The sequence below is a fragment of the Glossina fuscipes genome, unplaced genomic scaffold (assembly GCF_014805625.2).
Source record: "Glossina fuscipes isolate IAEA_lab_2018 unplaced genomic scaffold, Yale_Gfus_2 219, whole genome shotgun sequence".
NCBI lineage: Eukaryota > Metazoa > Arthropoda > Insecta > Diptera > Glossinidae > Glossina > Glossina fuscipes.
The window spans coordinates 645,127-655,607 of record NW_023998562.1 but is presented as its reverse complement, the minus strand read 5'-3'; the positions used below and the strand labels follow the sequence as shown (position 1 = coordinate 655,607).

The window sequence follows — 10,481 nt, the reverse complement described above, 5'->3', positions numbered from 1 at the left end:
ACTTAGTCTTTTAGGCTAAAGTATTAATTTTGGGAAAAAGGTTTAAAGTGCAACATTCGGACTCCTTTACTCCAAATGCAGCATTTTGCTCGTTTGTTCAACTATTCAATAAAATATGAGTTTCATTGCTGAAGATAGTTTTTTCGAAGAAATAATGGATTTTTTCGGTCTTTTCTAGAAACCAATTTGGAAAAATAAATAGTAAATGCGGTTAAAATTTTGAATCAACTGAATTCTATAATGCTTGTAACTGAAATCCTATAAAGACTAATATTCGGAATGTACTTCAAAGAGACTTACTCTTGTAAACAATATTTGCAATTCCTGTCCTCTATATATACTTCATAAAAAATATATATATACATTAGAAATATAATTGTTCATGATTATTTGCTATGAAAGATGTCCAATCTCATTTGATAAGCCAAATTTGTTGACTTTCTATTACCTGCAATGTGCAAATGACAATGTTTACTACTGCAAAAGGAGAGAAAATTGAAAGCAGAGCAAGCATTGTTGCGTTGCAAATCTCCATTTCAATGCTTTAAGTTGCTATAAAAAAATGTAACTATGTGTACGTACATCAAAGTCATATTGGAGGAATGTAGCTGCATACATATACAATACTTGATCTAGGCAAGATTGTTACTTGCTCGTCGACAATGTTAGAGAGAAACAGAAATTTAAAAGCACGTCCCCTCAAAGCGAATGGACTTTTTGATCCTCCTAATCTGAAAAATTAATATCTTCCAATAGCTGCTCCAAAAGCATTTGATGCTTTTTAATTCAGCTGCATGCAAGCGAATCCAAGCAAAAAATCCTTGCCACCATTGGTATGTATGTAATAGGTATTAATAAAAACTATCAAGTTTCACTTTTTAATGTTTTACTAAATATCAAACTTTATTTTTTAACTTTTAATGAATAATGAAAAATAAATAATTAAATTTTTAATGCGCATATAACATTTTTGTAATTAATTTTAAAAAAAGTTAATTTTGACAACTCAGTTTGTTAAATTTATAAAATTTACACTTCACTCCAACATTTTTGAAATTAATGTATCTTTTCCTGTGTTGTGCCCATATGTTAAGTCATGAATTATTCACATTGGAACTTTTCGACCACCATTAGATTAGATACTGTTCATCATCATCAAAAAGATATACTTTGTCATAAGTACCGTAACTGTGTAAAGAATTGAACAAATGGACTTTGACATCTGGACCTTCATTATCTATTTTTGGATAGGAAAGTGCATGTCCTGTTTAGCGCAGACAATGTATTGAAATCCTTGATTCCACTTTTTGATACAGGAAGTTGTATAAAAATATAATTTTTGTTTTATACATTGTAATAAATTTTATATAAATAATAATTAAAATTAACTGTGCTTTCTGCTTCGCAGCTTTGTGTTGCGCTCATTATTGCTGCTGTTGTTTGTTTAGTGTATCCTTTTGGTTTTTAAGATGACCTGCCCATTTAAATGCATTTTACTCTCCATGTTTTTTAAATTAGAAGAAAAGGCAAACAAGGGGATTTTTTTCCTTAAGAAAGCAAATCAAAGAAAGTATATATCGTTCCTATTTCGACTAAAAGATATAACTTTTTAATAATTTTTTTTTTTTATTCTATTTATTTATTTTTTATTATTTAATTATCATTATTCATTTTTATTAATTTTAATATATTATTAGCAAAATTTCTAATTAAATGCATGTTAAACCAAGTAAGAAAGTTATATTATGCTTTTATTTGCTGCAATAAAAATGCGAATGGGAAAAGATTTATCTTTCACCTTTATATATTCGTTCTCATTTGTTTTGCATGTATTGTGCCGCTTTATAAAATAAGCGTATACAATTATCAAGAATTTTGCATGATTGTGCCGCTTTATAAAATAAGCGTATATTCGTTCTCATTTGTGGTGGATATAAATATAAAACTGGTACAGTGTTGTCAAGTTTTTGGCAATGTTCGTATATTTTAAGGTGACCTGACTTTCACCTAAGTTTAATAAAACGTGTAAATTTTTGTTTAAACCAATTGGTTTAATATCGCACGCAGTCAAATAATGATGATAATGAAAATGAATAATAATGATAATGAGACTGAACTCACCTCAGTAAGTCATACGTTGATGTGGTGATACGCAGAAAAAAAAGAAGATGCCCTGCGTAAAACAGCTGGAGTGAGTTCCTTATTCACCAAGTCTTAAATAGTCAAAATAAGATAAATAAATAAATAAACATACAGGTGCAACAATGGCCAGTGATTGGTAGAAAAACATTTATGATTTAATTATTACTACAATTTTTTAGTGATTGTGTACTTTTTAGGGAGTGTGTACCACGAAGTTACGAAGTTACCAAAAACTATTTACAAAGTTTTCATACATTCGATCATCCACTAAAAGTGTCTACAGTCACTATGGTTGATAGTAAAGGTACGCGTGTAAGTTCCTCAAGCATTTCACTTCTAAATGATCCGTTACTGTTAACTTTGGATGGTACGGATCCTCTGTCACAGTTTGCGCGACAGGAACAAGAATTAATAGATCCTTTGACACAAATGGCTTCAGAATATGTAGGTGTGAGTAGCTCTCAAAATTAATAACCAAAGATTTAAATTTGTTCTTCTTTCTAAGGAAACGTTTCAAAAATCAAAAACTAAAAAACGTGAAAAAGACGTTAGTTTAGCAGATGATAGCTTCAACTGGAATGCGAAGCGTTTAAGTATATTAAATAAGTTTACCACTTCGGAAAAACTGTCAATTTCTACAAGTTTTTTAAGTGTGAGTAATGCAGGAACGGGTACAGATGCTAGTAAGTTCAAATTTGCACGACAATTTTCCCTTTTTATCTTACCATTAATCAAAAACAATTATAGTTAAAGTTCACACAGTCGTCTCGGATAAATTGAAATTTCGTTTGGAACAACTGGATGATTTTGAAGATACGTCGATACGTCATTTAATGGATTTAACTCAACAAGATTATATACAACGTATCGAACAGTTAAATCAAGAATTAGTTCAATCTTGGCATAATGATCAACGCGTGAAAGCTCTAAAAATTGCTATACAATGTTCTAAAATGTTATCAGATACTTCAGTTCTATCATTCTATCCCAGCCAATTCGTGTTGATTACCGACATCCTGGATATCTTTGGCAAGCTGGTATATGAACGTCTCAAACAAAAAGCTTATTCCGGACCAGAGTAAGAATAATTAAAATATATATATATATTTACTTATATATACGTATATATACGCATATATATACGCGTATATTGTAACACATAAATATGTTGGCCAAAGGATGCAATACAAAAAGAGCGTTATTAGTATGCAGAAATACGCACTGCATATATGTATATTTTCGATCAGCGTAATATTATTAGACAAGTAAGTTTTATTAGTTCGTCTATCATTTACTTCTTCAAGTTCAAATTTATTAAACTAACGAACGTGATGTTTGGAGTATTTCTAAATAAATTAGTAATAATAATATAGATAAAATGTGCCCATAAATAGCGAGAACTTTATAAAATACCGGAAAAACACAGAAAAATAAATCCGTCAATAACTTACGACAAATTAGCGGATATAAATATGAAACATCTATGCCCAGCCAGGAAACCATTACGATTCTCTGGTTGACGCTCGTAATTCATAAGAAACAAATAAATATTTCTACTCGCCACCAGAAATCAATACACATATATATAAGGAAAATTAAAATATGTAAATACAAAAAATACATAAGTAATACTAAATGTATGCATATTTCTATCATTAAATGTGGCTTTGTCACTGAACTTAGCCTAAAAAGCAAATGTAGCTAGTTTTAGGTCGCTACGTCCGCCGTCTGGCAAACTTTTTCATTGCTGTTTCATACTGTCATTGTAAATTTATGTAGCAACTTTCACACCGATGTAGGCTTTCAAGTATTATATAAGTTAAGTCTTCTTATTATGGTCACAGTTATGAGGACATCAATCATCTTTGCAAACCTCTTCTGTGGCCACCAATATTACCAAAACGTACCAACTTCAATTTCAACTTTTTGTTTAATTTTTGCGACTGTAAGCATTCCAGTAACAGGCAATCGGCCAAACAGCCCCAAACGGAAAATCGTTCGAAAAAATTCGAACTTGAACGCTATGCTGATCAAAAGTGTATATATATTTTATAAGGTAATGCATATTGCAGAACGACATGGCCATCCTTCAACGCACAAAAACTGCAAAAAGTTGAAGTGATAGATATGGGAAATTTATTGGAAAATCTATGTGATTACCTTATTTGTCGTTTTATCCTTGTGATGTAGGTCATCTCGCCAGCTAAACACTGAAAGTGCCCGTGATACTTGTCAAAATTGGTTTTTCAAGGTAGCTTCCATTAGGGAGCTACTACCTCGTCTTTATGTGGAGATAGCCATATTGAAATGTTACGAATTCCTAAATGAATGGTAGGTACAAAATAAGTAAACTTAAAATATTTTTTCACCAGTGTCTTCTCAGTTCTTATGAAAATATATTACAACGCTTAACGCTCATGATTCGTGGAATTGGAGATCCTTTAATAGCTGTATACGTACGATGTTATCTGGTAAGAATAGGTGCAACTGTCACATCTATCAAAGAGTACATGTACAATAATTTCAAGGATTTTCTCACAATCTACCAATCTAACCAAATGGTAAGTTACGTTTTTATTTTTATGAATTGCTTTACTAGTTTTAATAGAAGGTAAATTTAGTTTGTTAAATATCTTTTTCTTCGCAATGATACAAGAATATGGTGCGCACAGTTCAGTGTAGGATTCGTGCATTTTTCTCATTGTTGTAGTCAACTTGTGACACGGAGCATTGTTTTGGTGAAAGGTCATTTTTTCGTCTTCATTCGAGGCCCTTTTTTTGCAATTCGCTCACTCAAACGTTGCAATGTAATAGTCACTCCTGATCATTTTTTGGACGCTTTGGATAGCTTCCAATGGCAATGCTTCATCCATTGTCGCACATCGTATGAAAACATCTGCTTTATTTCGTCCAAATTACTTCAGGCAGGCGGTACACACTTCGAACAGGGCTTTCGCATGAACAAATATTTATGTAAAATAGTTAACACCCTGCCTTCTGATATTGTTAAGACGTCAGCTATCTAACGCAACTTCACTTTTCGGTCTTCCAAAATGATTTTGTTCATTTTTTTATGTTTTCTGGAATAACTGCCGAAAAACCGTCCGGATGGCAGGGCGTTCAGCATCAGAGGTAATTGTGTGGCCGCGTTTAAAACCGGCCACACAACCGGCCGGTCCTTTAGCGTTTGTTCATGGCAGTTTCCAAATAATACTTTTCGACCCATTGCTTTGTTTCGCCGATATTTTTCTGTATTAAAAGGCAATGCTTTATATTAATATTCCAAACTTAGATTCTTCCACTGCTTTGAAAATTACAAAAATTTATGCCACTAAAACGACTCTTAGTGTAGTGGTCTTAATGTCGTAAAATTCTGACATATTTCTTTTGAAAGTTGGTGCTATCCTAAAGTCAACTGGATTCCTGAATGATGGCGTCATCCATACGTCATTATACGATCATATTAAGTGGTTTTTTAATAAAGGTTTGAAGGTTTTAATAATAGTGAGAGTTTTTCAAGAAGAAAAAAATTGTAGTAATAGCCAGTAGTAAAAATACAATCGTACCAAAAAAGCTATGCAGTCTTTGTATGCACAAAAGCATAAAAAATGATAACTTAAAAAAAGGAAAACACAATTGTTAAATTGTATTTCTGAGCTGTAAGAAACTTTAATTGCTCTTAATGTTGAATGGAAATAAGTTCCTTATCACTTTAGCAAAGAATAAACTTAATCATAGGAAGTATATACGATCCGAAAGCACTAAATTCTTCGCCCTATGGCCCTTTTAATTGTAAACCGATGTGATTTAAAAGAACTGGCCATACAAAAACGAATTGGTATCGTATAAACTGTAACTTTAATAAGAACGATTTCGTTTAATATGTGCAGAATTCAGCTGAATTTCCCAATTCGTACATTTGAACACTTAACCTAAATAAAATTCAAGCAAAAAAATTCATAAAGCAACAGACAATTAATACAAACATATAAGGAAATAAACAATCAATTAATCATCAAAATCTGTGTGAGGATAACACGTTGTAACTATTAGTTTGCGTAAGACTAACCGTTGGCTAAGTTTAATAAAAATAAAGTTCCTTGTTCGGGCGGATGGGACAGTTACAATTAATCGGCCTGAACAAAAATGACGACTCAGTGGCATCTTTAATCGGTTTCAGCATGAAAGTAATGTCTAATACCATTCTATTTTTTTAAAAAGGGAGGAGTACGTTTAGATCCCAAGGCAAAAATCAGACGACACACTGCTTTTGAAAAGATTCATTGAAATTCACATAGCAACGATACGACGGTGACCATACGATAGAGACGTACTCCAATACAGAACGCATTAAGCTCACGCATAAACTTCTCGTCACATATGGGTCATCAAATTCCCTCGACCGCGACTGGATAAAGCCTAATACTGATCTAGTTTTATTCACAGGCAACGCACTAAGTTTGGCAATTCCTATATAGTTTCCAAGATGATGCCTATTACCACTTTTATAAAGTGGAAGAATGAAAGTAGCTTTTTAACAGCTAGAAAACGTATGCACATCAAAAAACCCATTGAAAATGAATGTATTAATCCGAGGCATTTCATCTGCGCAATTTTTGAAAATACACGAGAGAAGCGCATCCGAGCCTGGCACACAACTATAGTTTAAAGATCGTAGAATTTGTAAAATTTCATCATAAGAAATAATTGTGGATGGATGGGAATGCATTCATTCAGCTGGTATTCTAAGGGAAGGGCTAAAGTTGCGAGAGACGAAATTACATTGAAAGAAAGTAGCAAACAAGGTTGATATCATAGATCCATCCGACGTTTCAAAACCATCAAAAAAAAAAATATCCGAAGGAAAAGCCGTGACTTTTTTCTCAGAATTGACGAATTTATAAAAACGATTAGGCTTACTAGTGGGAGAAGCTTTGATCTCAAGCAAGTGCCCAGCATAACGTTCTCTACTAAGTTCAGGGAAATTGCTACCGGCCACTAAGTACTTGACATAGTCAGGTAGTGCGTTACTTTTTCTTTCTTTTAAACAGTCTGCTCTCAGTATTTTTCAGCCACGTTAACTCACCAACGAACCAAAGTAGGTGGGGGCACATCGCTTTAAGGCGGGACAATGCCACAGATAGAAAAGTGGCATCATTAACGCTTTTATAGAGAGAGAAAGTCAACACATCTATATCTGTGAGGGATTGGTTTAGATTAAGACTCACTATCAATCTTTTAAAAACAACAAAATCAGTTTTATTAAAAGCATAGCTTGGGGAACCACGATTGGCGTTTGATGGGCCAGGCAGATTAACAGCGACTAACCGAGAGACCAAGCACATTAGCAAATGCTAGGTCCAAGATCCTATTATTTATATAAAGAAAAATATTTCACTGTACGGGCAGCCCCAATAGATTATTTTTCATTTCCATGCAACTTCAACGGATTAATTTTGTTCTTTTTTTTTTTTCAAAGTGTTGCTTAGCGAAGCCGTGTTCGAACTCGATAAAACAATTAAAAAATAGGCACCTGGTTATACACTGCAATCAACGTTGAATATTCAGCAGTGTCATATTGGAATTTCACATTACAGCAGCTGAAAAACCATTACCAAAGAATAAAGGATATTTTTATCTGAAAGTTATATAACAGCCTTTACAGTTCATAATCCATCCTCAATCCCTTTAAATTCAAATCCTATTTCTTACGATTCTTATCTTCATGGAGAGTTTCTTCCACTTCATGGGATCGACAAAAGAGACCAGCATATATTGGTTTCTCTTCCACAAAGCAATTCTTCTCCAAAAGGGAAAACTGTAACGTTTATAAAACGTCCTTCCTATGTCGTGTAAATCTATTGTTAATTATATAATTTTTTCTCAAATCAATTAGCGTAATGAAGAGTGGAGCAGGTTCGTTTTTATATAATTTTGTTTGTTGACAAGTTTGGTGTTAACATTATTTGTGTCATTCCATAAATCAGCAACTGTTAGTTGTGTAGATTTAGATTCTGAGGCGTTATTACGATTATTGTCAAATGTTATGCGAATGTTTTCACTAGTATAAAAATGGATGTTAGTTATAAATAAAAGTAACAATAGCTTACTCACTTTTTCTTCGTTACTGTTCTTCGATTACCCAATGAGTATCAGCCAACCAATAGAACGCCAAGAGACGTTAGATAAGTTAAAGTCACCGAGCACAATAATTACATCCACAATAATTACCACTTCACAAATGAGTGTTTGAGTCATGTTTATTGCAAACACTTATATCTAATTAATAAAAATTTTTCTCTGTGCGACTATCACACGAACGGCAATAAATTGTATATCCCAAAACACAGAGGAGCCAAAATGACACAAAAACAGGGGTATAACAATAGGGACATCACCACCGCTTTTCTTTGATCTGTCCTTCCTAACACATGAACACAAGCAAGAAAAAGCTCCGAGCTATATCTTTCAAGCTTCAGCCAAGTTTCCGTAAACGCTGATACTGAAAAATAATGGCTTAGACAAATAAGAAAAACTTGCCTCAGCTTTTAGTTAAGTCTATAACATTTTGGTAAATAATAGACAAGTAACACTTTGGTTATTTGAAAATATAGTAAATGTAGGGATTATCGTTAAGGTTTCAGAGAGAGATGGCCTCTCTGGCTATCTCCCGGTCTTTTTACACTTGGGATAATTACGGTCCCGTCAGGCCAGGAAATCTTATCTAAGATATTCCCTAGGGGGAAGGATTTTAAAAGCCGTAATACTCCTCTGCTGATCGGGCTTCAGCTTAAAGACCGCTAACCTATTACTATTGACGCTCAGCATAAGCAACTTAGTATTCTGAACTTCAGTGGACAGATCAAGCCTAGATAGAAAAACAGGTTTTCTCGAGGTTTCCGACACCAACCCACGCCTAACAAGCGGCTAAGAGAAATCCACAAGAGGGATAGTAGATGCAACAACAAAATCGAGAACTGAGAGCCAGTTACATCAGATGCCGAAGGTAGGATCAATAATAAAGGCACGTCAGTTGCCAATAGGCGAGTTACGTTTGTGCCAACCGTAGGAGACTGGGTCAAACACTGACTCGGGGAGGGATTTGGAGAGCTTAAAAACCTCCAGAGACAGAAGCAGTACCATTGCTTTTATTTTTACTTTTATTTTTTTTCTTAACGACAAGAATGACCACAGGACGTCCGGATCCCACTATATGTTTATCAGCGACACCAAGCAATTCGAATTTAAATCAGTGATTGTTACGCGTCTTAATTTAAATAAACGAGAAAAAATAACAATGTGAATAAAAACATATGATGATGCCAAGCTTATGAAGAAAATGTTTGTTTATAAATTTCTAACAAGGAATACAAAAGAGCGATATTATGTTATCTTAATGATGTCATTCTTCTTATTGAAATTGTTGTTGTTTTTGATGATGATGATAGTACTGTTCTTTAAATATAGTTTTTTTTTTATTCGCTCGGCAACTCTGCATGAAATAAGACGCTTTCTTGCAGAAAATTCTTGAAAAATAAATTTTTTTTCAACAAAAAAAAGAAAAAAAAACTCCTTTTTTTTTTGTTTCTGAAAACTCTTGAAGTAGTGAAAATATATATAGTGAAGTTGCGGCATTTAAACAAAATCAACAAAGGCTTCGACGTCCTTGTGCTTCTCCGCAAATTGCGCAGCACCACCTGCTGTCTTCAACCTCATCCTGACAAGACTCACTTCGTCAACTCACCCGTACATTGGACATCAAGTAGCGGCGATTCCTGTTAAATTCTTAAAACTGCTTTAACTTACAAGGCTTTGTGCTTCTCTGTCTCTGTCGGTTCCACCAAAAACGGCTGATTTCCATATCCCTTCTTTTCTCGGTAAGTCAGTTGATCCTTTTCTCTTGCCTTTAATCTAGCACGAAACCTAAAAGTCGCCCGCCCCTCAAGGGGGTGAGGCTCTCAAACATGTTATCAAACGATGATGATTTCGAAAATTTTGTTCGAATCACGCATAGCAAGGGTTCATTTAAAAGAAGAATCACAGCCCAGAACGAAGGTCTCAAAAAGATCATCTCTGATAAGAACAATTCATCTGTAAAAGACTTGACTGAGGATGTCAATATCACCTCCTTAAAGTCCCCGATCGCTCCCTCTAGGAATAAGCCTCCCAATAAAGACAGCTCTGTGAACAGTAACAATAATAGTAGTCCCACAAAAGGAAAGAGCTCTGACCCAACTAGTCCAAATCGTTATAGTGACGACACGACCGGTGAGTGCTACGTATTCATTGAAGTATGCAACAATAACCTTTTCGCCTTAACTCAGATTTATTTTTTTTCG

The 10,481-nt window shown here is 33.9% G+C and overlaps 1 protein-coding gene across 2 annotated transcripts in view; it reads left to right on the top strand.

Moving 5' to 3' along the window:
- The first annotated feature begins 2,197 nt into the window (after positions 1 to 2,197).
- The window catches only part of LOC119642121 (VPS35 endosomal protein sorting factor-like), a 29,632-nt gene continuing 21,348 nt past the window's right edge, over positions 2,198 to 10,481 (top strand). Inside the window, exons 1-6 of one of the 2 annotated variants that reach the window (XM_038041107.1) lie at positions 2,198 to 2,278; positions 2,340 to 2,586; positions 2,648 to 2,825; positions 2,890 to 3,220; positions 4,333 to 4,473; positions 4,526 to 4,703. In XM_038041107.1, the coding sequence (XP_037897035.1) occupies positions 2,265 to 2,278; positions 2,340 to 2,586; positions 2,648 to 2,825; positions 2,890 to 3,220; positions 4,333 to 4,473; positions 4,526 to 4,703 (1,089 nt within the window). In that variant the 5' untranslated portion in view covers positions 2,198 to 2,264. Of the gene's footprint in view, positions 2,279 to 2,339; positions 2,593 to 2,647; positions 2,826 to 2,889; positions 3,221 to 4,332; positions 4,474 to 4,525; positions 4,704 to 10,481 lie in introns of both variants that reach the window. The other variant, XM_038041106.1, reaches the window with a different exon arrangement.